The following is a 26,469-nucleotide window of genomic DNA, read 5'->3' on the forward strand; positions in this document are numbered from 1 at the left end:
TGTATGCCATGGCCACCTCTCCTCATGAGGACCAAAGCCTTCCTATCAGCTGTTAGTTTTCCCAATCAGAAACCACGGGTTCACCACACCCTCTTCCTTCTTCATCATATCACATCAGTCCTTTTGGGTCTGTGTCCTTGGTTATCTCCAGCATTTCTCTTTCCTTCCAGTCTCTTGTCTGGATTACTTACCACTTGTCCGCACAGCTCCGAGTATTCTGTCTAGATCTGTTGCTCCCCAGCTTTAAAGCTATAGATGGCCCTTTGCCCCCGGGACAAAGTCCATCCTATGTGGTGTAGATGCAAGATCTCCTGTGACTCAGCCTCTGCTTGTTCTCCCGTGTTCCCCACCTCATGCCTTACGCCAGTTACTCTGAACTTCTCTGTCTTCCCCCAGCTTTTCCCGTCCCACCCCCGGCCTCTTGTCTAGCTCAGCCCTACCCACACGCTACTGTGTTTTCACGTAAACCTTCCTCTCCCTGGGGAACCTCCCCATTCATGTGTTCTCACAGTGCGCTGCCTGAGGACAGGGGCCACGTCTGTGTGATTGGTGCGTGTACCGGTGCCTGGCACACACGGATGCCTGAAAGAGTGTGGCTATGAGTGAGCAGGTCTCAGCGGGCTGCTCTCTGCGTTCAAAGTTTGCTCTTTCCTGGGGGTGGCTCGTTTTTCATAGGCCTCAGGCACCAAAGCTGATGAGGTTATTGGCACCTGCTAAACTGCATAGATTACCAGTTAAAAACTAAAGTAGAGGAGGATTTCCCTGGTGGACCAGTGGCTAAAACTCCACACTCCCAGTGCAAGTGGCCCAGGTTCAGTCCCTGAACCTGGAAACTAGATCCCACATGCCACAACTAAGACTCAATGCAGCCAAATAAAGAACTATTTTTTAAAAACCGAAAACACTAAGGCAGAAGAATATACATACCTTAAAAAAAAAATAAAAATAAAAAGTGCTAAAAAAAAAAGGTGCTCATACTTTTTATACCTGCTGTTCTGTAACCTGAGATAAGAATTGAGTAGAAGAAACTATTTTGTCCTGAAAGGAAGATGGCCCTGGGGCCCTCCTGGCCACCCAGAACTGACCCCAGCTTATCAGATCACCTTGGATCCCCTATTCCAAATCAGTCAGCCAGTCCCTCTGGTCCAGTCTCAGAGACATCTCATCCTTGCAGGGTGTAGTGCTGTGCGCTGGGCCCAGTGAGCTCTGGAAGGGTGTGTAACGATAGCGTAGGGACTGATGAGCCACAGCAGGTAGCCTGGGGCCTCACCCGCTGTGCTGTTTCCGGCAGGTCATGGGGCAGGTTGCAGGTACACGTTAGTAGCCGGCGGTGCTGGGGTGTCGGGCTCTGACCGCTGGCTCTTTGCAACCAGAGTAACCTGCTGGTCTCATGAGAACTTGAGTGTCAACTCCCCAGTGAAGTGCCTGGAACTATGGCCTGGAAGGTGTGCCACAGAAACGCACTGTCTTCTAACTCTCTCCCCCGTTTCTCTTCGTAACCCTTTTCTCACTACAGCAAAGTGCCCACGTTTGTTCGAATGCTGGCCCCAGAGGGAGCCCTGAATATACATGAAAAAGCATGGAATGCCTACCCTTACTGCAGGACCGGTGAGTGCAGACCCACCGTGGATGGAGGGTGTGCTCAAGTAGGCCCCGGGTGGCAGTGCATTGGGGTTTTGTCTCCCGCCTTCATTTTCCAGACTAAGCCAGTGGAAGGATGAGCTTGGGGTCTTTGTTCAGGCTGGTGGTGAGTGACAGTGTTGTCTAGTGAGATTTGGCAGCCAGCTGGGTGGGAACCAGCAAGTAGCCCCGGCCCATTCTAGCACAGAAACAGTCCCTCCTATTTGGGGATGGTGTGATAATTTTTATTGTTTTTACTCATTACAAAAGTAATGTCCTCTGGGTAAGTTTTGGAGAATACATACAAACAGAAGAAAAGAATCACCCATGATCCTTCTATTTTCTAGTCGCTGTTAACATTTTAGTGTCTTTCTTTCTAATCCTTTTTTAAAATGCTTTTATATACATAGATGTGTGTGTGTGTGTGTGTGTGTAAAGCCTCCAGATATGTTTTCCAGACAAATTTTGGGTCAAATTTTACTAATTATTAACTTGCCCGTTTTTACTCAGTAGATGGAAAACCTATTTTCTGTCACTCCCTATAGTCTATTTTTAAAAATTGGTTAATGGTTGCACAGAATTCCATTGTTTGAACATGCTAGGATCTTTTTACACCCCTCGCTTATTGTTAGATGCTGAAATTTCCAGTTTTAATGGTATATATTCATGTTTGGCTTGAAAAGCAGCAGTGAGGTTCAGGGACTCTTGAGAGAGGCAGTCCAGGACGTCCCTGGTGCTCCGGCGGTTAACACTGCGTGCTTCCACACAGCGGAAGGGTCATGGGCTCAATCCCTGATCGTAGGAACTAAGATCCCACATGCCATGTGGCCAAAAGATTTTTTTTTTTTAAAAGAGAGAGGCAGTCATAGGAAAGAGCCTGTTAGGGTTACCTTCCTGCCCGGGGGAAAGACCAGACTTATACACCAGAAAACGTAGCAAGGAAAACCCTGATATTATTGGAGAAGTGTTAAAATAAGCCCAATGTGTGATGACAAAGGATTCAGAAACAGCTATCCCCCAAGTATGTTATGTAACACCTGCCCTCTGCACACCAGGTTTGAGGAGGGGAGGACCAGCAAGAGGGAGATCACTGGCAAGAGCCATGAGTCAGCGCCTTCCACTCGACCGGCATCTTCTGTAGTTGAAGGTGGGAGTAGGAGTGGAAGGCTTCTCTTAATCTTCACTAATCTTGTCTCTGGATTTTCTATTCTAGACATTCTGGGATTCCCTTTGAGTAATTCACACTCCTAGCTTTTCAAAATTCCTAAGTCTTGAGGGTTGTTTCGAAGTAGACCTCTTGGACAGCCCATGCTGTTACTGATGCATATCCTGGGTAGGGGGTCCCTCGAGGTCCCTGGAACTTAACTGTGAGTTAAGAGGATTTCCCTCCAGCCAGTCTGCATTTGTTGGTGAAGACAGTCTGGTTCTGGGGTCCTCCTGCCAGCCTCTGCTTACATGTACTTTGACACTTATTTGTCTCATTTGTTGGGACCCAGCACTCCCTAGATTCTATCTGATGAGGAAAATGTGTGTGGTCCTCATCCTGTTGAGGGAATGACTGCCATCTAGAGACAGGGTCATTGCTGTCTGGTCATTGTTCATTCAAGAACCTTATATCAGGAGATGCTCAGTCATTGGTGGGACCTGGCATGTGTAATGCTTAGTTTTATTGCTGTAGCTGAAAATGCAAACATCGCTGTTCCCTAAGCATCAGACAGGAAGCTGTTCAATTCTTGGAAAAAGAGGCACATGCACACTTTCTTAAAAGACACAGTGTGCACCGTGGCTGGGTGTGTCTGGTCTGGGGCCAAAGGTGAATTTTCCTGTCTCAGAGAGTTGCATTGAGCATGCATCATAAGAACCTTAGCCAACTTGGCATAAAGGAGGCAAACGGATAGTGTGGACTGCTGCATGCCTGGGGCGGGGTTCTGGGTTCACGGCTTGTGCCCACTGAGCCGCTACTGTCCTCTGTGTAGTTCTGGGGAGAGTGAGCTACAGCTGACGGGCATTTTTCTAGACGCTTTATGTTTATTAGCATCTTGTTCTGATCCGTGGCCAAAAGAAGAAAAACTCTCTCTAAATATCCCACGGAGAGGAGAGGCAGGGAGTGAGGGAGGAGAGGGTGGCTTCTTCAGTGGGAGCTGACTTTACATTCAGAACCTACCATCATGCAGTGTGTCTTGAATCTTAGATCTGTTCAGTTAAACATGGGTCTTTTAAAAAGAGCTCTGAACAAGGAAGGCTGTGTCCAGTTCCCGCTAGGGACTGGTGGGAGAAAGATTATTAGTTCAGAACTCTTAGGCTGGCCTAAGCAGATCAGAGTTTGAAGTGAGAGGGATAACGGAGTGTGGAGCGAAATTCCACATGCCTTTTGGAAGGTCCTGACCTTGTTCTGAGTAGAAGGAAGATGAATTTGCAATATTCTACTCATTCTCAGCTCTTTCTGTCCTCTTAACCTTATTTCTCTCTGTTTCTTATCCCCCGATGCTCATGAGTTGGGACATGAGGAGAGGGTAAGATGGGCCTGGGCCTGTGAATGATAGCAGGAAGAGACACTTGCTTTTAGCAGCACATAGACTAAAACTGGAATGATTCTGAGTTTAGCATGGCCCCTGTGCAAGGATGACACGCAAATTCATGAAGCTCCATGAAAAAGGGAAAGAAAGTAGGAAGAGGGAAATAAATGTTTCTCCTCCTGTCTCTCCCTGTAACCTTAACCCTGTCTGAGTACAGTCTCAACAAAGACAGTTTTGGGAGGATTTCTGTTTTGGGGTTTTTTTTTTTTTTGCTATATGACACAGCATGTGGGATCTTAGTTCCCTGTCTTGGGGTTGAACCTATGCCCCTTGCCTTGGAAGCATGGGAAGGACCTTAGTGGTCTCATTGGAGAGCCCAGTTTTCCAACTGCAGAGAGTTTTCTGAGACTCTTCCAGACTACCTAGGGTTGCAGTTTGAAGAAAAGAGAACTGTCTGAGTGCAGAGGTGTTTGGAAGCAGGGAGGCTGGAAAAGATTAGGGAGGATTGTCTGTTCACCCACGTTAGCATTAAAGGCCATTAAAGGGGGTCATCACCCTTGTACATTCACAGTTTGTCAGAACTGAGTGGATCTGCTTCTCAGGATCCTAGAAAGAGCTGATATCCAAAGACATACCCCACCCCCACCCTCCCCGAAATGCCAAAATATTAAGTTATGCTGAAATACAAAATGACTAATAAAACCAGATATTCCTGTTTGCCAAGCAGGACTTGCTTCCCTCATGGGCTCATCTGCTCAGGAAACCAAATTCCAGCCTGTGGTGGAGAACATCATCCACTTGCTTAAGTGATCAGACCCTCGTGTCTATTGATTAACACATTCCATCCCAGCAGAGGCCAAACTAGGAGAAGGCTGCTCGGGGAGCATAGACTCAGAATGAGGTGGTTTGTTGGAGAAACCTGGTGAAGTGTGTCATTAGACCAGGCCAACCTGACACTCAGGGTGGGGCTCCTGCTCCCAGGACAGCGCCAGAGAACTGCTGCCAAGCTGGTCTCTTTGGCCTCACCCTTCATGGATATTACACCCATCATTTCCTTTTTTGTTAAACGAATAACAGGGCAGTTATTTCAATAATCCTTTTAGTTATCATCTTGATCTGTTGCTTTCTTCCAAGTAACTTCCGTTGGATTCAGGGAGGTTACTGAGATCGTCTCTTGGGTAGTTTCTTTTTCTTTCTTTCCTTTCTTTTAAAAAAGTTTTCCCTTTATTGATTTTACTGGAGTGTAGCTGATTTACAGTGTTGTGTTAGTTTCAGGTCTATGTACAGCATAATGATTCTGTTATACATCTACAGATACTCTTTCTTTTTCTGATTCTTTGCCCATGTGTTATTACAGAATATCGAGTGGCATTCCTGTGCTATACACTAGGGCCTTGTCAGTTATTCTTGGGTTGTTTCCATAAGAGGTGGATCTTATCCCTCATATTTCAACTTGTCCTCATCTCAGTCTTAGAGGTAACCTTAGTTTCAGGTTTGGAGTCAGGGAGCTTGACTGTTAGCCCCACATGCCGTCAGAGGGGACAGTGGTGGCATCCATCCGAAACTGCACCAACTCCTAAGTTCAGAGAGTACAGAATGATCTGGGCTTTGGTCAGGAGGAGAGCTAGTCTGTTCCCCAGTGACATTAGAGCTGCTGTCATTTTCTCTGATAAATAATTGAACGGTGCTTTCCGAGGGGGTTTCATTACAATGAGCAGGAGTGTGGCGGGTGAGAGGTTTGGTTACAGTGACAGGAAGGATGCAGAGGGCAGATAGACAGCACCTGGCCTATGGTGCCCTGCTCTGCCGCTAGAAGCAGGGGGCGGGCGGGAGGAGGGGGCACCAGGTGATGGTCTGACAGCAGAGCCTTGGGTCTCAGTGCTTCAGCTCATAAGGGCTGCTCCCTGTCCTTGCCCAGCTGGGAAGAGTCCCGAGGAGCCAGTAGTGGCATCCCTTTAATGAAATCCCATATTTGGTCTTCAGGGACTTGTGCATGAGTAAAACTCAGAGGTTGGTGCATTGAGGTCCCAAATGCACTTGCTGGAACTTGGAGGGTGACCATGGTGTAAGCCCCAGGGAATGGAGAAGTCTTTGCTCCCATGGTCCCAGGGTGAGGGGTGGATATTTTATTCATCTTCATTAATCTTTTTCTCTCTTCTTTCCATGTCCTTGCTGTGGAGCAGTTATCACAGTAAGTATTTCCAGGGGGGTGGGGACTGTAGATGATTTATAAGGAAGGAGAAAGAAAATGGAGCTGCCCTGGGGCCTCCTGGATTCTCCTGTCTTTTTCCTGGGTGGCCTTTGAGGCTTTTGAGGCTTCATCCTTTCAGTCCCGTTGAGGAACTTGTTAATTGAAACTGTCCCCTCCTGCTTGAAGCTGCATTGGCAGGTGGCTCTGTAGGTGCTGCAGTAGTCAGGACCGTGGCATCCTAGCCCCAGGTCTCACATGTACGGAGTGACGCGTGGCTCTCCCCTGCTCACCCCGGGCCAGGCCTCCTCAAGGCTGTACAGAAAGCTCCAGTGCCGCTGACCCGGTCAGGGCGTTCCCATTTGGGCATCTGTTGACCCCCAGTGAGCACTGATGCTAGGCAGAATCGTGACATCAGCCTGGCTGCTTCTCTCTGCCCAGCCCCTCTGTCAGCGCCCCATTCTGTCCTCCCTGCAGCATCCTCATCCAGGTAAACGCAGGAAGTTTCGGGGAGCCCGATTCCCGCTGAGGAGTTAGGGGGTTAACGTGTTCCTCCTGTAAGCAGTTCCAGTTTTTTAAAAAGCACTAAGGGAAGAAGATGATAATTAGTATGAAGGCTTAAATGGCTGAGAACTTCAGGCCTCAGCAAAAGGCTGGCTGGTGGCGGGGGAAGGGGGGCAACACGTTTGGATGGCTAGGAAGCCTCCCTGTGCTCTTCCCACGCTGCCACTCAGCCTTTACACCCTGCACATGAGGTAAAAGGCAGAGATGCGTGGGTTAAGTGCATGAATTTTGAAGTCAGACAAAACTGAGTTTGAGGCCCCGGTCTGTGGTTACCCCTGTGGCCTTGGGAAGTCCCCTCTGGAGTTCACTTTCCTCAAATGTGAGGTGAGGGTCGTGTTAGCACAGCCCTCGCAGGCTGGGGTGAGGATTGAGTGAGGGAGCGTGCGCCTGGCATACTGTGGGCTCCCGGGACAGTGAGCTGTCAGTACAAGGCAGAGGCTGGGGTCTCTTGTCTGCCCAGAGCGGGTGGTGAGGGGCGGTTACTCTCCAACTTTGAGCCTAGTGACTGTAAGGTGTCTTTCCCCCTCCCACAGAATGAGTACATGAAAGAAGACTTTCTGATTAAAATTGAAACCTGGCACAAACCTGATCTTGGGGCCCTGGAGAACGTAAGTAGCACTTCCCAAGATCCCCGAGGACTTCCAGGCCTCAGGATGGTACTGAGGCTCTATCCCTGCCAAGGGCTCTTCACCGTGGTCCCCTTTTTCTTGGCCAGGAAGCTCGCAGCCTGTGCCTAGATCTGTCCTGCCAGCATGGGATTGCTCTGTCACTAATTTGAGAAATATGATCTCCAAGATGCTTTCAAGGACCTGCTAGTGCTGGGATTGGTCTAAAATGCAACTCCTGGCATAGAAGAGCTGAATTTTTATAACACCAAAATGAGCGAATCCCCTGACCATCCAGTGGTTAGGACTCGGCACTTTCACTGCCTGGGCCTGGGTTCAGTCCCGGGTCAGGGAACTAAGATCCCACAAGCCACATTGTGCAGTGCCCCCCCAGCACCCCTGAAAAAAAGCCCATCAAAATTACAGCCTCTATAGAGCTCAATTTGCCAGTAACTCCTCAGATTTAAAATATACCTGTCCCTTACTCTAGAAATTCCACACCTAGGAGTTTACACTATAGTTATGTTTTCATATGTGTGAGATAGCAGTATACAGGGAGATTCACTGCTGCATTCTTGGTGTTTGTTTAGCCACTACATCATGTCCAACTCTTTTGCAACTCCACAGACTGTAGCCCGCCAAGCTCCTCTGTTCATAGGATATCCCAGGCAAGAGTGGGTTGCCATTTCCTCCTCCAGGGGCTCTTCCCAACCCAGGAATCAAACTGAAGTCTCCTGCATTGGCAGGAGGATTCTTCACAACTGAGCCATTCTTGGTGTAGCCAAAGGTTAAAAGCAACATAAGAGCCCGTCAGTGGGATCCTGTTAAATAAAACATTGTGCAACCATGTACTTGTTTATTATGCAGCCATTAAAAAGAGCCAGTAAGAAACAGTCTTCAAGAGATATTGTTCAGTGGGGAAAAAAAAGGATGTAAAATATGTGCTAAAAGAAAATCTCTACAGTAGTGGTACCTGGGAGCTGACTGAGAGACATGCAAGAGAAAGAGTTACTTTTTATCATATCCTTTTGTACTGTTTGAACTTGTGTCAGAATTTTGTATCTCATACCACCTCTTTGAGTTAGTTAGTTTTTATCTTTTTTTTTAAGATCTTTTACTTATTTTTTTTAGTGTGGACCATTTTTAAAGTCTTCCTTGAATTTGTTACAGTATTGCTTTTGTTGTTTTTTATGTTCTGGTTTTTTGGCCATAATGTATGAGGGATATTAGCTCCCCGGATTGGAAGGCAAAGTCTTAACCACTGGCCCACAGGGAAGTTCCAAGTTCAGTTCAGTTCAGTCACCCAGTCGTGTCTGACTCTTTGCAACCCCATGAATCGCAGCACGCCAGGCCTCCCTGTCCATCACCAACTCCTGGAGTTCACCCAAACTCATGTCCATCGAGTCAGTGATGCCATCCAGCCATCTCATCCTCTGTCGTCCGCTTCTCCTGCCCTCAATCTTTCCCAGCATCAGGATCTTTTCCAATGAGTCAACTCTTCGCGTGAGGTGGCCAAAGTATTGGAGTTTCAGCTTCAGCATCAGTCCTTCCAATGAACACCCAGGACTAATCTCCCTTAGGATGGACTGGTTGGATCTCCTTGCAGTCCAAGGGACTCTCAAGAGCCTTCTCCAACACCACAGTTCAAAAGCATCAATTCTTTGGCGCTCAACTTTCTTCACAGTCCAATTCTCACATTCATACATGACTACTGCAAAAACCATAGCCTTGACTAGACGGACCTTTGTTGGCAAAGTCATGTCTCTGCTTTTTATATGCTGTCTAAGTTGGTCATAACTTTCCTTCCAAGGAGTAAGCATCTTTTAATTTCATGGCTGCAGTCACCATCTGCAGTGATTTTAGTTATTAATAATTTTTAAGAGCATCAAAATAAGCAGTATAGGGCTAAGCAGGCAGCATCCTCACAAGAGGAATATGCAGTCTTTACAAAGGGGGAACATATGAAAATAAAGTAGGTGCTGGGGGAGCCTGAGAGCCTTGGGCTGCTGCAGTCATATTTAGCTTGAAAAATCAGAGCATTAGTTCTCAAATGTATGTCCACTTAAAATTCATTCACCCTCCCACTCCTTTGGATAGTTTTGTATGTACTGGTAGGAATCTCACGTCTGTGGCTATGGGAACAGCTGCTGTCAGATGTCCATTCTGGGTAAAGGGTGTGGTAGCTGTTAAACTGTACATAATGAGTGGTCACCCTTGTTCCTGCAGGTGCATAAACTGGAGCCTGAGGCGTGGAAACATGTGGAAGTCGTATATATAGACATTGCAGATCGAAGCCAAGTACTTAGCAAGGTAGGAACTATTCAGCTGTATGGGTGGCCTTTGAGATGCAGAAGTCACTTATGTCAGAGAAACCAAGGAATCATACCAACTTGGGTCAAAGGGAAGTTCTCTCTTGAGTATTTTATTTTCTAAATGAGTGTTAAGAATCACCTTATCTTGACTTGGGGATACCACCAGGCAAATAGTGGCCCAGATGTACAATCTTGTGCTTCTTGGCCTAATATCCCCACTCCTATCCTCAAAAGATTAGCGGATTTAAAACAAAAAACCAAAAACTTTTCACTGAAGTATAACATATATAGCAAAGTGAATAGATCCTAAATGTGCATCTATATACCTCAAACTGAACATCCCCAAATATTTCTCAAACAGAAACACTAGCCAAGAGTATGGCCCCTTGAGTATTTTGTCGATTCTGGTTATTTCATGAGAGTGGAGAGAAGCAGAGGTAGGGAAGGGTTTTTTTTTTTTTTTTTTTTTAGGGAAGGTTTAATAAATAGTCTCCTTCACTTTGGAAGATGCTTTACAACTGTATGTGTATGCATGTGATTGGATATCTTTGTTATTTTTTATAAGTAGATGCCATAAGGAGTTTGGTTTTTCCCTTGCCCACATTAGTTAATGCAGAGAAACAGCCCAAGAGTAAACTTTTGTTACTGTTAATTAACACACAGCATTGACTGCATTTTAAATCAGTGAAGGGAAATTGACTGTAGTACACAAGAGGATAAAGTCTATGCCTTGAACATTTCCAATAATGATTTTATTAAAACAAGGCAGTTTATAAACAAAAGCAGAACGAAGCCAGAGAGAGGTGGGACTGGAAGATTTCAGAAATGACTGGCTGGTTGTTCTCAGCTCCAGCTGCCATTTTAGAATTACCTGTTTTTTAAAATTACCCTGTGTTGCTCAAGGGTCAGCTGTTTTGAAAACACCTTTCCTGGTGCTCTGGATGTTCACTCCAGGTTGCAAATCCCCATCTTAAATAGTGGAAATCCAAGCCTGTTCACACAATCTGGTAAAACTGAAAACAAGCCCTGGCAGACAAAATCACAGAGAGCTCTCCTCAGAGGCAAATATAAACAGTTCTATATCTTGTTTATAGACTTTCCCATGTTTTCTTTGCACCAAAAGCATCAAGAATGGTTCGAACTGTACTGTGGTGGAAAATCTGATCTCCTTCTCTCTCCCTCTCTCTTCCCGCCCCCCCCAACCCCTGCCTCCCCAACTTCTGACAGGATTACAAGGCAGAAGAGGACCCAGCAAAATTTAAATCTATCAAAACAGGCCGAGGACCCTTGGGCCCCAATTGGAAGGTGCAGTTCACACTCTTACCACCAGGGGGTGCTGGGGCCGGTGTGGTTGGGCCTCCCTCCTGGAGGTGGGGAACTGGGAGGGGGCGGGGGGCGCAAAAGGAGAGCCAGAGGTCGGCCCTCTTAGTTACCCGTCTGCCTGTGGGTGTGTTTCTAATACAGCAAGAACTTGTAAATCAGAAAGACTGCCCATACATGTGTGCATACAAACTGGTTACTGTCAAGTTCAAGTGGTGGGGCCTGCAGAACAAAGTGGAAAACTTTATTCATAAGGTAAGTGACCAGGCTGGGAGGCCTTCTGGTGTGTTGGTGGGGAGCGTTTTGCCCGACAAGAGAAGATCATACAACTCCATGTGTCTTGTATCCTAGGGTGGCCAGCAGCAGGATATTTAGGTCTGATTTCCCAGATCCCCACTTCCCCTTGCACCACACTCTTAGAGTTTAATGCTGTTCATCCAGGGGTACCATATGCAAATGGGAAGGAAACTGAGGCAAAAGAAGGAAACAGGAGGGGGCTTGTTATGATTAAATGGCAAATAAAACTCAGGATCTTTGCTTGACACCAAAAGGCAAAAAGTACTATGAACCAAATTCTCCCAGTACCGTAAATTATTGAACTAAACAAACCTAGGGCGTTTTTGTTTTTTTTTTCCTTTTTTTTTTTTTAACAAGAGAATATCAAATGAAAGTAATAACGTGTGTAAATGGGAGACCCAGGAAAACTGAGTAACTTGCCCAAATGGTACCTAAGAAGTTTCTATAGCCTTCTCTCTGATGTGTGAGAGTCTGGTAAAATTGAGCAACATCTCATAGCTGCTGGCCAATTTTATTTACTTATTTTTGGCCATGCCATGCAGCACGCGTGATCTTAGTTTCCTGACCAGGGATCGAACCCAAGCCCTTGGGAGTTGAAGCACAGAGTCCTAATCACTGGACTGCCAGGGAATCCCCCTGCTGCTGGTCAGTTTTAACCTGGTCTTTAGGCTCCAGAGACAAGGAGGAAATTTGGCACAGTCTTTTTGGGATCTTGGCTCATGGATTGCCTGTCTTGGGCGCAGAGCCTCGGGGCAGGCTAGGCACCACCCTCTCCCTGGGGGCTTGTGTGACTTGAGGCCATACCCATCAGAAATGTGGAGGCAAGGGTCACTGACCTGAGGGATTGGAGGACCGATCCAGATCAGTCAGTGGGGTACCTACCACTCCTCCCCCAACCTTCCCAGTACAGTCTGGGTGCTGGTGTGGAGGACGTGGGCAGGAGGGCTGCCACAGCGGCCCACACCTTCCGGTTCTAACTTGGGTCCCTTCATTTTTATAGCAAGAGAGGCGTCTGTTTACAAACTTCCACCGGCAGCTGTTCTGTTGGCTGGACAAATGGGTCGACCTGACGATGGACGACATTCGAAGGATGGAAGACGAGACGAAGAGACAGCTGGATGAGGTACGTGGGAGGCCCGAGGAGACTCCGGGGCTGTCCGCTAGGAGACTGGCGTGCCGGGGCAGCTGACTGAGGGCACCGTCCTGTGGTTCTAGGAACATGTCAGCGTCCCCTGTGGGTAAGGTCTAATGCCAGGCGATATGGGAACTACAAGGAAGAAAGCAGCCTGTGCTCTTGAACTCGCAGTCTAGTCGAGGTCTTGGCATATCCAGAGAGACAGATATGGCGGGCTGTGCTGAATGCCAAGTGAGTAATACAGTTGCCGCAGCGGTCCTCCAGAGCCGGGTGGGGGAACTGTGCTGGGCTGCAGAGGCGGAGGTGACCCCGGGAGGCGGAGGCAGGCCGGGCTGGTCCACGAATAGCATGCACGAAACTCACAGAGGACAGCAGCGAAGCGCACACCACAACCCCTCTTTAACAGTGTTGGAGCTATTTTAGAGTTTGGAGCCTTTGCCCCCGCCTTTTTTTTTTTTCTTTCTGGTTTGGCATGGTTCCCAGAAGGAGAGCTATCTGCTGCTCCATGGGAGCCTGAAGACCTAGCACCCCTCTTGCCTCCCTTGAGGAATTTGGGGCTGCCTGCCTGCAAGACTCCCTCTGAGGAGACACTTGGTAAACAGCACTCAGGCACCCACCATGTGTGAGGCATCATTCGGAGCGCTTCTCCAGGTCTCGGCCCATCTCCTGTGGTTGTCACAACCGCTGTGAGGGGGTGCCGCTGCTACCCCCACACTCAGGTGAGGAGGTAGAGCTGCTGGGAGTTCAAGGCCAGGCGCAGGGTCACACAGCCTGCAGGTGACACAGTCAGTCGGGAGGAGGAGCCGTGGCAGTCAGTCACTCGGCCGCTTCTCCTCCCTCTAAATGCCGTCGGGGTCTCCCTCCTGCCTCTCGGGGCTAAAAATGAGGCAGGAAGCTCTGTTTCATAGGAACCGCCATCCATTTCTCCCTCCTTGCCCTGGGAGGGTTGGCACGGAGCCTGGGTGTCTGGCAGGCAGAGCTTTGCACAGCCGTGCCTGGCTCTCCAGCGAGGCCTCCGGTGAGGCGCAGGCCCAGGTCCGAGGGGCCCCCGCCGCACTGGTGCTCCCACTGCACTGTGCTGGTCTCAGTGGAAAGTGGGCCCATGGGCGCTTCCTTAGAGGGGGAGCCCCGTGGGGAATGGATTCTACCCTCCAGGGTGACACTTCCAGGCTGACTCACTGGTTGCAGCGGTTTGCTGAGTGAGTTCCTGTTGAAGGCAGATGTTTAAATTATTCATTCAGCTGCAGTTTCAGGGAAGTGGCAGGATTTTGGACACAAGTCCTACTTCTTCTGTTAAAGATCTTCAGGAAGCGGTAGGTTTTAATGTCCAGAGCTCTGGCGATTCTAACAGTGTAAGAGAGAAGCCTTGAATCTTGTGGTCACCTGAGTCCTGACCAAAAGAGAAAAGAAACAAGTTACCAAGTGGAGGAACAGGGACAGAGCCTTGGAGGCTTGAGTCTGCAGCTTCAGTTACCTGTTGCTGCCAGGCCGGCCAGAATACCCCAGGGTCATGGAAACGCTGGCTGACAGCCTCTGGGGGTCGAATTGGAGTTCCTGGTGCTGGCAGGCTGTCCGGAGGGTCTGCTGACCTGCCTCCCTCAGGTCCTCGGCTCGAGGGCATGCGTCCTCACAGGGTTCTCTTCCCGTCCACAGCGCTTGTCTTTGTGTTTCCATTCTGTGGATAACTGTGCCAAAAGTTTGGATGATCTATATTGTCCAAGATAACTGCGAATGCAGAAATCCCTCCTTGAAACTGGAATTTTTTAAATAGTTGGCAGTAGAAGAGAAAGCAAAACCACTGCGGGGGACATGTTCTGACCCCGTTAGCAACTGTGTGGGACCTTTGTGCTGACTGTACTTCTGGCTCACGTGTCGCTTTCCTTTCTTATTTTTCCTCTTTCTAAAAATATTTTTATCAAAGTTTTATTTTCAGAGTTTTTTTTTTCTCATTTTTTAAAGCCACTTTATTGAGGTCTGACTAACATACAAAGAGCTGCACCTATTTAATGTGTGCATCTTGAGGAGTTTGCAGACAGACATTCGTGAACCTGTCACCACGGTCAGTACCATCACCCCACAAGTATTTTTATAGGTTTTAAACTCAGGTAGTATCCCACACTTATGAGGAAGACACTGGCTTCTTCTGCCCTATCCCCAAGGTTGCGGCCCCAGAAGCAGCCCCTTGCAATCCTTTTTCTTTTTTTTTTTGAACTTTTTATTTTGTGTTGGGGTATACATACATTAGCTCAGTCATGTCCAACTCTGCGACCACATGGACTGTATCCTGCCAGGCTCTTCTGTCTGTGGAATTTTCCAGGAGTGGGTTGCCACTTCCTTCTCTAGTATTGGGGTACAGCCGATTAACACACACTGTGATAGCTTCAGGTGAACCGTGAAGGCACTCAGCCATACATACATATATGTGAACCCTGTCATCTCCTCTGATTTTCATTTCTTCTGTGGATAATTTTCTGGTTTTCTTAGGAAGTTAGTAAACGCGTCCCTCGTTGTTAGCTTAGCTTTGTGTCTGTATCATTAAGTTGTATCTTTGGGTCTCACGGGGGTGGGTGGTTGGGCTGGTTGCCACAATATCAGTAGTTGAGGCTGGTTCATTCTCGTTCATTTTGCTCCCACTCGGTAGACACTTTAATCTGAAGATCTCGTCAGTTCTGGAAGATGTTTTTGTGACCCCTGTCATCACTTTCTCCCCTCTGTCCTCTTTGTTCTCTTTCTGGAATTTGTTGTTGTTGTTCGCAGTTGGACATCATGAGTCGACCTTCGAATTTTCTCATGTTTTGTCTCCTTTCTTGTGTGCTTTCTAGGAGAGGTTTTCTGAAGTTAACTTTTGTCACCTCTATTCAATTTAAGACATTCTTAAGCACTTCTTGTTCTGTTCTTGGCCTCATTTTCCTTTTCTGAAGCATGGGGTTTGGTTCTTGCATTTGGTTTTGCGGTATCTCTTCCCCCTGAACATTGTTTCCTCTGAGCTCCTCTTTCCGTTGGACTTTATGTTTCCTTTTAGGGGCTTCCCTCAGATGACTGGGACTCCTTGGCTGTCCATTCACAGTGAAGAGAGCAGCTCCAAAAAGTGGATGAAGCTCTCTGAATCAGTTGTTATTGTTGTTCAGTCGCTCAGCTGTGTCCAACTCTTTGCGAACCCAGGGACTGCAGCACGCCAGGCCTGCCTGTCCCTCACCATCTCCCGGAGTTCACCCACGTTCTGAATCAGTCAGTGGCTGGGCTTACTGAAGGGTAGTCACATGGTTCCGCTGGGGCTTCCCACTTCAGGCTCCTGAGTGTGCTTTTCTTGGGCTGCTCGTTTTGCTTCAAGAGGACACCCCAGCCTTTTTCTCATGGGGCTGGTCAAGGCCAGTATTCTGGGAGCTGATCTAGGGAAAGGTCCTGGGGGCAGGCTGAGAACCAGGGGAGGTAACACCAGGGCATGCCAGAGCCAAACTCTTCTTTATTTCCTCTGGCAAAGGAGCCACCCATTTCTAACCCCAGCTGCACTCCCTGCACATAGAGGCGCCTGGTGCTGCCAGTCCCCCAGCTTCTGGAGAACCTGCAGCACTAGTGGGCCCGCTCCCTCCTGGCTGCCCTCCTCACCCGCCACTGCTGCTGCTCCGCGGATTAGTCACTGCTCCTCCGTCCTCCTTTCGTCTTCCAGAATGCTGTTTCCATCTCTTACCTGCTGTTGTCTCCTCTGTTCTTGTTGTCTTTGTAGTTTTCCATCTTTCCATCTTTTTTTCTTTGTAATTCCTTTACTGTCATCATGCCTAGCTTTGGGGGAGAAACAGCAATAAATGCTTGTACTGCATCCAGCCTGCCATGATTAACTGCAAGTTTGTGATAGAAATTATGACTGTTATTCTTTAAACCAAGGCATAGCAGTCTGGTGTGGGTGGGTTGTTTTGTGAGTTATAAGAGGTCACTATAAGGCCACAGTCACCCCTGCCATAACTCTTGTCCCTCTGGGAGGTGAACCCGCCATTCTTGGATGAGGCTCAAGGATTTGAGAAACACGGGATCAAGAGATTAGTCCTTTGCCCTAAAAACAAAAATGTCAGGAAATGCATGCCTGTGGGGGAACAGTGGCTCTCACTCCCTCCCCCTCCCTCCTCTCCTGCTTTTAAGAAACATGTAATCTCAAAAGTGGAAGAAAGTACCTTAAAGGTCATTTAGTCTAATTATGTGGCCAGCGCTTGAGCCTTCTCTGCCCTTTCCCTTTAGCTTGTGCTTGAGCACCTCCTGTAATGGGGAACTCACTGTCTTACAAACACGGCAGTCATAAACATATCTATCTATCCATATTTTTTAATTGAAGTATATAGTTGATTTTCAATAAGTTGTTCTTGTGGCTTATGGGATCTTAGCTCCCTGTCCAGGGATTGAACCCAGGGCCGCGGCAATGAGAGTACCAAGTCGTAACCACTGCACTGCCAGGGAATTCCCGTACAATAACATACTTTATTATTATAGAAGCTGACATTGACTGGGGTCTTACCATGTGCCTGTCATGTGTGGTAAGCAGACATTTGACATGAATTGTCATGACATCCTCTTGGCTACCTGTGCCATAGGTATTCTTTGCAGAGAAGTTAAGCATACCTTCTAGTTCAGAGAACAGGTTCCTCCTGGACCTTGGTCATTAACTCTAGATTATGAGATGGGGAGAAGAGGATTCATTTTAAAAATTGTAAAAAAACAAAAACAAAACCTGTTTCCCTGTTTACAGGACTCTCTAGAACATTTGCTGAAAAACAGCAAAGAACACATGTTTGAAGACCCCGCAGCATTTTCGTCCTCGCCTGCCCTCATGGGCCTTCCTCTCTAACCCTTCTGGCTCCTCTGATCCCTCCGTTGCCCATCCCTTCTGGATTTTGTACTTTGGGGTGGAGCTCAGTGGCTCCGTGGCACTCTGGGCTCTGTGGGCTCACCTGGCAGGCTTGTCTCTGAGCGTCTCTCTAGACAGTCTCCCTGTCCACGTGCTTGCGTCTGAATGTGCCTGTCTCTTCATCATCACTTTAGTATGGATGAAGAGGGCCCTTGCTCCATCCCCTGGCTTTTTGACTGATGATTCACCATCACTTCTAGATTTTAAGTCTAGACCAGTCTGGACCAGTTGCCTATCAGTTACATAAACATCCCTGTGCAGTGAAGCGCCTGTCAGGATACTACATCCCAGAGTTCCCCGTTTGGGACTGTGATAGACAAGGGTCTTCAGGTTAAAATCCTCAGTGCCTGGTTCATTTGCTGGGCTGTGGAAGGTTGTATCTGAGATTCCCGTAGTGCCTGCAGAGGGCAGAGCGAGTTCTTCTGAGGCCGAGGGATCCTTGTCTTCTGAGGCTGATGCTCTCCTTGGAGTCTTAATTCCCTCCGCCCTGCCCAGCAGCGATTGACCCCAGAGCAGACCACCTGGAACATTGACCAGCATCTTGAAATAGGGGAGCAGCTTTATTTTCTTTTTAAATATTTAAAATTTTCAATATTAAGGTAATGTGTAAGCATTAAACAGTTTTTAGGAAAGTAAAAAAATAGAAAAAATCACTCGTACTCTCACTATTTAAAAACAACCACTGTAAACGTGTTAAGAATTCTTACACACTTTTACTTAGTTCTGATGGTACTGCATGAGCCTGGGTGGTCCTCTCACTCTTCTCTAAACATTATAACAGCATTTAAACCAGGAAAAAAGTTCCTTCACATACACGTTTCTCACAGTAGCTACATCTTACTTTGTACTCTCTTGCCCCGTGTTGGATTTTCCTTCATGTTGTTTGCAGGATTTCATTGTTTACAAATAATGCCATGATGAAAAATTTCTATGCACTCCATTGTTTGGGTAATTAGGATTATTTACTTAGAATAAATTCCAACAAGCAGAATTAGAGGATTTAAAATTCTTGTTACTTATTGCCAGATTTCTTTCCCAAAAGGCTGAACCTGTTTATATATTAGGTTTCTAAAGAAGTTCTAAAAACAGTTCCACATTTGCCTTGTATTTATGTCCTTTCAGAACAGGTCTGTGGTTACTATTCAGTGTCATAAATGATTTTTTTTCCACTGGCTTAATTTTTTACTTAATTTTTATTGGCGTATAATTGCTTTACAGTGTTGTGTTAGCTTCTGCTACAGCAGTGAATCGGCTATATGTACATAGATCTCCTCTTTTTTTAGATTTCCTTCTAGCTTAATTTTTTTACTGAACTTTTTATTTTGAGATGATTGTGAGATTCACATGCAGGGGTAAGAAATAATACAGAGAGGAGATCTGTTTCTCCCAGTGGCTACATCTTGCAAAATGATAGTATGATATCACACCCAGGAAATTGACACTGATACTTTTACAAGTTCCTTTAAGTCAAAGGTGTATTTCATACTTATATTTTCAAAAGATGGAGAAAAATATTAAAAAAAAAGAAGACGACCAAATAAATAAAAATGAGTAGATGAATAAAAGTCCCTTTCTTCCAACCCCTGGCCTCATTCCCTAGAGAAAACCACTGCTAAAAAGAAACCATCCAGGACTGGAGCTTCTGTTTTCATGTTCCTCAACTGTATGTACATAGATAGCCGGTAATAGCTTGATTCGAGGAACACTACAAACATTAGATAAAAATCTCTCATTTTAGGCCCCAGGAAACAGGAAATAAGCATTCTTAGAACATTTCATTACAAGAATGAAATAATGCATTTTTATTTTGGTGCACCCTCTGTGGGGGGACCTTGTCTTTGAGAGTAAAGGAAGCTATCATGTTTCCTGATAGGAAGTTACATCTTATTTCAAGCAGTAGGAGAACAGGACCTGGCTTTGCGTTAGTAAATTCAAGCCAGGCAGTGAGCGCTCAGGGTCTACAGGTATCTGCTTGAGACCCAAAGGACTTTGTTCCCATGATACTAAACCTTAGCCTCTTTGATTATTGAAAATGTACGTGAATGGTCATTAGCTAGCAGACACATAATGAGTGCATTTTTGTCTTCTTTCACATTTATTTATTTGACTGGCTGTGCTGGGTCTTAAGTTGTGGGCACTCCAGGTCTTTAGTTGTGGTATGTGGGATCTAGCTCCCTGACCCAGGATCGAACCCAGGTCCCCTGCATGGGGTCCTAGTCACTGCACCACCAGGGAAGCTCCCATTTCTGGTTTGGGGTCGGGGGCAGGGAGGTTGGTAATCATTTTGAAGGAGTTTCTTGTTTGTTTTCTGAAAGAGTTTCAAACTTAATGAAAATGATGAGAAGAATACGTAGGAAAGGAAAGACGGCAGAGACAGCATCACGCAGCGCACCCTCCTAGTCTGTCTGGTGCAGCCCCTGTTTTCTGGGAGTTCCACGACCTTGACATTCGTGGAGGTTATAGGCTAGTCATTTTTTTTTTTTTTTAATTTTTTATTTATTTATTTTTTTTTCAGTGGGTTTTGTCATACATTGATATGAATCAGCCATAGAGTTACACATATTCCCCATCCCGATCCCCCCATCCCGCCTCCCTCTCCACCCGATTCCTCTGGGTCTTCCCAGTGCACCAGGCCCGAGCACTTGTCTCATGCATCCCACCTGGGCTGTTGATCTGTTTCACCATAGATAATATACATGCTGTTCTTTCGAGGCTAGTCATTTTGTCGAAGGTGTTTCAGTTGGGGTTCGTCCAGCGCTTCTGTGTGATTAGATCCAGAGTCTGTATTTCAGATCAAAAGGTCACAGACTCAAAGGTGTTCTTTTCCTTGTATTCTGCCTGTCCTTGTCCAGTCCCGGTGAAGTTACCTTTGTTCACCTGGGTGTGGTCATCACTGTTGGGGTGTTGCTGATCCCAGACCTCCTCTTAGGATGGCACGGAGGAATTTTAACATCTGTAGCTATTTCTATATCTCTCTGATCTATTATGTTCACACAGTACTTCCAATTCCGACCTCACACCACAAGGGTAACTTTCCGTCTTTTAAAAAATTTGACTCAAGAAAAATCTTGAGTTTGTTAAGCTCTTATAAAGTAATATATTAATTACTATGGATAACCAAAATTATAGGAGCAATACAAATTTAAAGCTACCATTCAGGAAAGTGAGTTTTGAGCAAAATCTACAGGGGAGAGGCATCATTCCAAGAGGGAGCTAGGAACTGTCACTGCTGTGGCTTCAGGTTCAGTCCCTAGTCCCTAGTCAAGGAACTAAGATCCCACAAGTGGCTCAGCACAGCCAAGGAAAGAAAAAGACTTTGAGGAAACTCTAGCCTGAACGACCAAGCTCGGAGCTTAGATATAATCACAGTAATCATTATCAGTAGGGAGTGACTATAGGAACCTCTGGGAAGGACCGGGAGAATGTTTTTCTCATGTTCAGGTTCCACGTGGGCTCAGTGATTTATAACAGTTGAGGGGGTAGGGCGGGCGGTAAACAATGGTCGAGGGTTTGAAATGTGGCAGGAAGTATATTCAAAGATGTTTCCCAGTGGAGAGCTACTACTGATGAGATAGAGTCTCTGAACAATGTGGCTGAAAGTCTAGTGAATAAAGCACAACTGAGGAGGCTATAGCTTAAGCATGCAGCTTCTTGAGTGTTACGTGCACACATGGCATGTTCACTGTGCTATTTAGAACAAAGACATAACAGGACTGATAACATGTACAGGGTTCCAGGCACTCCTCTGTGCTAAGTACTCTCCGTGAAAGCTTAATCTTCGCTACAACCCCATGACATGTGTAGTGTCTATTATTATCTCTGTTTTTATTATTGCAGAAATTGAGCCTTAGAGAGCAGTGAAGTAACTTGTTCAAGGTCACAGTTTAGTGATGAAGCCAGAATGCGATCCAGGCAGTCTGATTCTAGCGCTTATGCTCTGAGGGGCTCAAAAGTTGTTGAATGAGTAAAAATTGAACCTGGTGCAGAAAATTCATGGACAGTGAAGACATGTCTAATGGGAAGTTATAATAGACATGTTCTAGACATCCTGCAATTAGACTCTATTTTCAAGTTGGAAAGGATTTGAGGGCAATCGCTAGCACGGTGTTCCCAGCAAGAAGCTGTGTCCACCGCTGTTGAAAGGAGAGAAGACCCTGTCCTGTTCTCCGGCAGCCTCGCACTTCTGCCGAGCCGAGATTTCACCTGCACTCTCCATCCCTGTGCCCACTTGGCTGACTGGGCAGACTGGCCAAAGCCTCTTTTTTTTTTTCCCATGTCACGCAGCATGTGGGGTCCTCCCCAACCAGGGATGGAACCTGCCCCCGCACACACACACACATACACCCCGGCCCTGGAAATATGCAAGTCCCAGGCAAAGCCTCTAAGCAGAGCCCAGGAGAGGGAATTGCAGTTCCCTCTGCCTGAAATGCTCCCTGCTATGCCCCACCCCACCCCCCCACACCGCCGCCCCTGAGTACCCACAGGATTTCCTGCCTCACTTCCTTCAGGTCTCTGCTCAGACGTCACTTATCAGAAAGGCCTTCCCCAGGCAGCTCATAAAACAGCATCTCCCCAGAGCCATTCTCCATCCCAGCAACCTGCAGCCCCATCTGACGTGGATTAGTTTCTCTATCTTCCCCTCACTTTGTCCCAGAATGTAAGCTCCCTGAGGAGAAACTTGGTCTATTTTGGTTCCTGGCTGAAATCTTCAGGCTGGGAACCGTGCCTTGCCAAAAAAAAGATGCTTCATAAATATTTGTTGAATGAATGAAAGAAAGAGAGGAGCTTAAGAACTAAACCCCAACACTGAGACGCAGGGGAGAGAACTAGAAATCATGGGCAGTGGGACCAGTGACAGAGCTATAAATAGTGTGGCATTGGCCCTGTATACGCAAAATTCATTTCTTCCGATTTGCTTTGTGTGCAAAATACATGCTCTACCCTATCCACTGGCAGGCTTGAGGAGGAGGAATTTGTACCTGTGCTGGAGTTCCAGCAGCAGCAAACACCTTCCATTTGTCCTGTTTTCTTCCGTTGCAGATGAGACAAAAGGACCCAGTGAAAGGCATGACGGCAGACGACTAAAGCCACTCCTCCCCCTCCCACACCGTATGTACCAAGTTTCTCACTGAGTGCATCACAGATGCCAAAATCAGTCATCAGTCTGGGTCCTCGCCTCTTTCCTCATCTTGCCCTCTAGTCGTAATGATGGTCATGGTGCCAGAGAGCTCTCGGGCTTCCACTGAAAGAGATGATGGCTTTCAAGACATTTCAGGGATCCATGTGATTGGATATGTATCCACTAGACACAGGGGGGCTAGGGAGGGGGCGGTGGGTGAGAATCAAAGCTTATCTGCACCTAATTACTCTTCCGCCCGTGAGTGGAGCCATTTCAAGTGGAAGCTGGTCTTCTGGTTGCTCCTTTACCCCCTGGACCAGAGCCGTTCTCTGCTCCTCCCTTGGAAAATTTGCTGGCCAGACAGCTTTTCCTAGTGGTCCTTGCTGGGTCTGGTGCTTCATTTCCTTCCTCTCTGTACCCTCTGATCCCAGACTTTCCCCATCAGAGACAGCATTTTTCAGGTACTGGGAGAGTATTTCTGCTCAGGTCATAGACCAGGTTGGGATGTCCCTTGTTTCACGTGGTCACCCTTTCCCAAGATCCTTCCTTCTGTTAGCTCCCAGAGCCTCCAGACTTGCTCTTTTTCCAGCAGCTCAGAGGGGCTTAGGCATGGAACAAAAGACCTAGCCCTGCTCCCCATCTGGCTCTGAGAAAAAATAATGTTATCCAATAAAACCTGGCTGCTCTCTAGCATGATGGGGCCTGGGACCTCACCCGCTGTGACACGAACTTCTGCTTTCTTTTCCTGCCCTGCATGCTTGAGGAGAACTTCCGGGAGATAAAACTGTAGGACAGAATGGGTTGTGGTGATGCCAGCTTCTTGTCACTGCTCGGACCTTAGTTTCCTCTCTCTCTTCACCCCCCACCACACCGCCTGGCATCCTACCTCCTTTTGAAGTTCCCCCGTCAGTGATTTACAGTGTTTCTATTTTATTTCTCTTCCAGTTTTGCAAGACAGTGGTCAACAGGAAGGCCCAGCAGCTCCACGCTCCTGAGTGACAGGCCATCTTCGGACGCAGCCTTTCTGTGCCCATTCTTCAGGCAACTCTGACCCCCTGTAGCTAATTCTAGATGCCCTTTACTATTGTGAACAAATAGACCGTCTGGTATTATGAAGCCCGCGTGAGCGGGAACCTACCCCTCTGAGATACGTGGCGTTGTAGGTGGCTGTATTTACAGCTCCTTCCTCTCCAACCATTGTGTTCTTGACCCATTTCTGTGTGCCCTCCCCCCTCCCTTTTATTTCCAAGTGACATTTTTAGTCTTTGAAAATAGCTACCTTTTGTGATGTGGTGATTTAAACGATTTACTTTGTTTTCAACCTTGGGATAAACTGAAGTGTTTGGCTTCCTGGGCAGGTCTTTGCAATTTTGAGTGCTCACATGGGGAGAGGGGATGAGGTAGAAATAGATTTGTTTCCCCCCCAGTTCCACAGAACATCAGTGTGGCTTCATAACTGATCTCTGCTCCCAGGAACCCACTGTTAGGAGTGCTCTAGGCACCATGGAAGTACCCAAGGCCCAACCAGTATGTTTTGAAAATTAAACAACAGATAACCCCTGCCCCAGGCATCGCATCTCTGGTCACTAGTCTTAGAAATACCTATGGCTCCTTGGCCCTCCTGTTGCCCACTCTGTCTGAATCTCTGCAGAGCCTGTAATATGCCCGGGTCAACTCTACCTGGAGGGGACTGTCCCGCGTGGCCCTTAGAATTGAGTCTGCCCCATGTATGCCTAATAGTGTGCCGCCCCCCGCTGTCCCCAGGAGCTCTGTATGTCCACACTCTTCTTCCCTTTCGGGCTGGTGCTGCCACTCAGCAATAACCCCCTCCTCTCTGTGCTTTCTAGATTCCTGTCCTCTGTCTGAGGCTGATCAGGACACAAGGGGTCTTGATCTTTTCATGCTGCACAAAACAAGCATGCAAAAAGCTTTTTCCCAGAACACGTTCCCCCCTCTTCTCCAGTGGCCAGAAAAGAATTTGGGGATCAAGAACTCAGCTTGTCTTGCCCCCACGCTGAGTTCTGCCCTGGACAATCAAGAGCCAGTAGTGATCGCAGTGGCAAATTCTACCAAAGTTGGCTGGTGTAAAGTCCAGGCCTGCGGGGGAGCAGAGGCTGCTGAGGGCTTCCTAGTTGCCTGTGACTTGGCAGCGCTGGAGTACGCCTTTCCAGTGGGAGAATCTGAGATAGCCGTGGTGTCACTTGACATCTCTCAAGCCTTGTGAAGTTTGTTGGCCAAGTGTGCAGTGACTCAAGCTAACGAGAGACCAAATCTCTGTTGGGGGAATGATATGCAGAATGGGATGATCTGTCCTTAGGTTTTTGTCAGTTTGTTTTGCCTTACTGATTTCTAAGTGCAATAAGGGAGTGTCACGCCTGGGATTTCCTGATGGCTGCTTCCCTGTGGCCCCCCTGGGGCAAGGGAGGGGGGACAGGTTCAGCGTGGTTAGCTTCTGCCTTCACTGAGTCCCCTCTGGGACCACGAGATACCCCATCACACCTTCCTTTTAGTCTCCACACCTTGTGGGGTCTATAGTAATGGATCTGGGGCAATTCAGTTGGTTATTAGCAGCCCAACTGCTGGACACATTTATTTGACAGGGAAAGTTGAAGTGGCATTCCTACTGGAGAAAAATGTAAATGTTTTCCTACAAGTTCTGTAATAGCTGTAATTATATTTGTGCTTAAAGCTTTCCCTTCTTTCATTCATCAACTAAGTGAAGTCCAGATGTGCGTTAGCCTGGGAGAAACAAGCAGTGATAATGTAAGCAGACTATTGTTTACGTGGTTTAAGGGTCAGCAGATGTTGGTCTCCTTCCTTCAGTTCTTCTCTTGAGATTCATACATATCACTCCAACTTGGGGAGGAGCGGGGCTTGCTCTTTGTGGGCCTTTTCTCTAGCTCCACCCACCTCCACCTGTTGCCCCAGTTCAGCCTCCACGTGAGCCGAACTAGAATTTTCAGAGGTCAGCTGGATCTGGGGCTCCAGTCCACATCAGTGCAAGGAGGGATGAGCCTGGTCTGTTCTGTCCCCGTGGAGAGTGTCGCTGCTGGGCAATGATACCTTTTAAGTACCTCCCTTCCCTTCTTACTCACCCTGCCCGAACTGACTAGCACTCAGAGGGGCTTAGGATGCAAAGCTCAGCTCCAAGGGTAGTCTTTGAGGATGTGCCATGCCCCTTCAGACCAGCTGCTTCCATCAGATTTCCAGGGCCACAGTCCCAGTTGGAAGCAGCGGTGCCTCTGGGGGAGGAGGGGTGCTGGGCTCTGGCCTTCTCACAGAGAGACGTAGGGGACAGGGTCAGTACTGTGGGCACGTGTATATCTTCCCCAATTCTCTTACAGTCCCTGCTGGGACTCCCTGACTTATTTTGGTTGGTTCCTAGTGCTACTTCTTTTACAAAATACACTTTGTAGACCTGATTAGATTACATTGTTTATTTAATGTGAGTTTGTGCCTTTTTGTCTCAATCTTCCAATACAGGTATATTGGGGGAAAAAAGCAGTCTAATAAAATCCTAGACAGAGCTGTCTGGAGTCCAGCTTATTGGTGATGTTCTCATGTACATTTTACAACTTAGATATCCTCAAACTCTTGCTGACATCCCCCATTTTACCAGGGAACGATAAGAAAGATCCAAGGTACCTAGTCTAGAAATTGTGGCACATGGATTTCTGTAAACTAAGACAATCGCTCATCATTTTATTTTACTTATACAAACACCACATACCTTAAAGTATTGGGGCCATTTTCCACTGGTAGTATTTGCTTCTTGCTTTTGTCTCCCCTACTCTCCACATCCCCCTTTATCCTTCCTACCAAGCAAAACATTTATTTAAGGGAGTTCGTACCTTGGCTTCTGGGTCTGAACTTTATGAAGCTTGTTCGTAAAACTGTCC

At 47.2% G+C, this 26,469-nt stretch overlaps 1 protein-coding gene and 1 pseudogene across 1 annotated transcript in view; both read left to right on the top strand.

Moving 5' to 3' along the window:
• The window catches only part of PITPNA (phosphatidylinositol transfer protein alpha), a 36,398-nt gene extending 10,301 nt beyond the window's left edge, over positions 1–26,097 (top strand). The window contains exons 4-12 of the mRNA XM_065910868.1: positions 1,517–1,608; positions 6,320–6,327; positions 7,422–7,496; positions 9,720–9,803; positions 11,033–11,110; positions 11,270–11,380; positions 12,423–12,545; positions 22,492–22,560; positions 23,516–26,097. Coding sequence (XP_065766940.1) covers positions 1,517–1,608; positions 6,320–6,327; positions 7,422–7,496; positions 9,720–9,803; positions 11,033–11,110; positions 11,270–11,380; positions 12,423–12,545; positions 22,492–22,536 — 616 coding nt within the window. The 3' untranslated portion in view covers positions 22,537–22,560; positions 23,516–26,097. The remainder of the gene's footprint in view (positions 1–1,516; positions 1,609–6,319; positions 6,328–7,421; positions 7,497–9,719; positions 9,804–11,032; positions 11,111–11,269; positions 11,381–12,422; positions 12,546–22,491; positions 22,561–23,515) is intronic.
• On the top strand, positions 4,177–4,277 carry LOC136150401 (U6 spliceosomal RNA; annotated as a pseudogene).
• Positions 26,098–26,469: the final 372 nt, after the last annotated feature.

Source organism: Muntiacus reevesi, chromosome 18 (genome assembly GCF_963930625.1).
Source record: "Muntiacus reevesi chromosome 18, mMunRee1.1, whole genome shotgun sequence".
Lineage (NCBI taxonomy): Eukaryota > Metazoa > Chordata > Mammalia > Artiodactyla > Cervidae > Muntiacus > Muntiacus reevesi.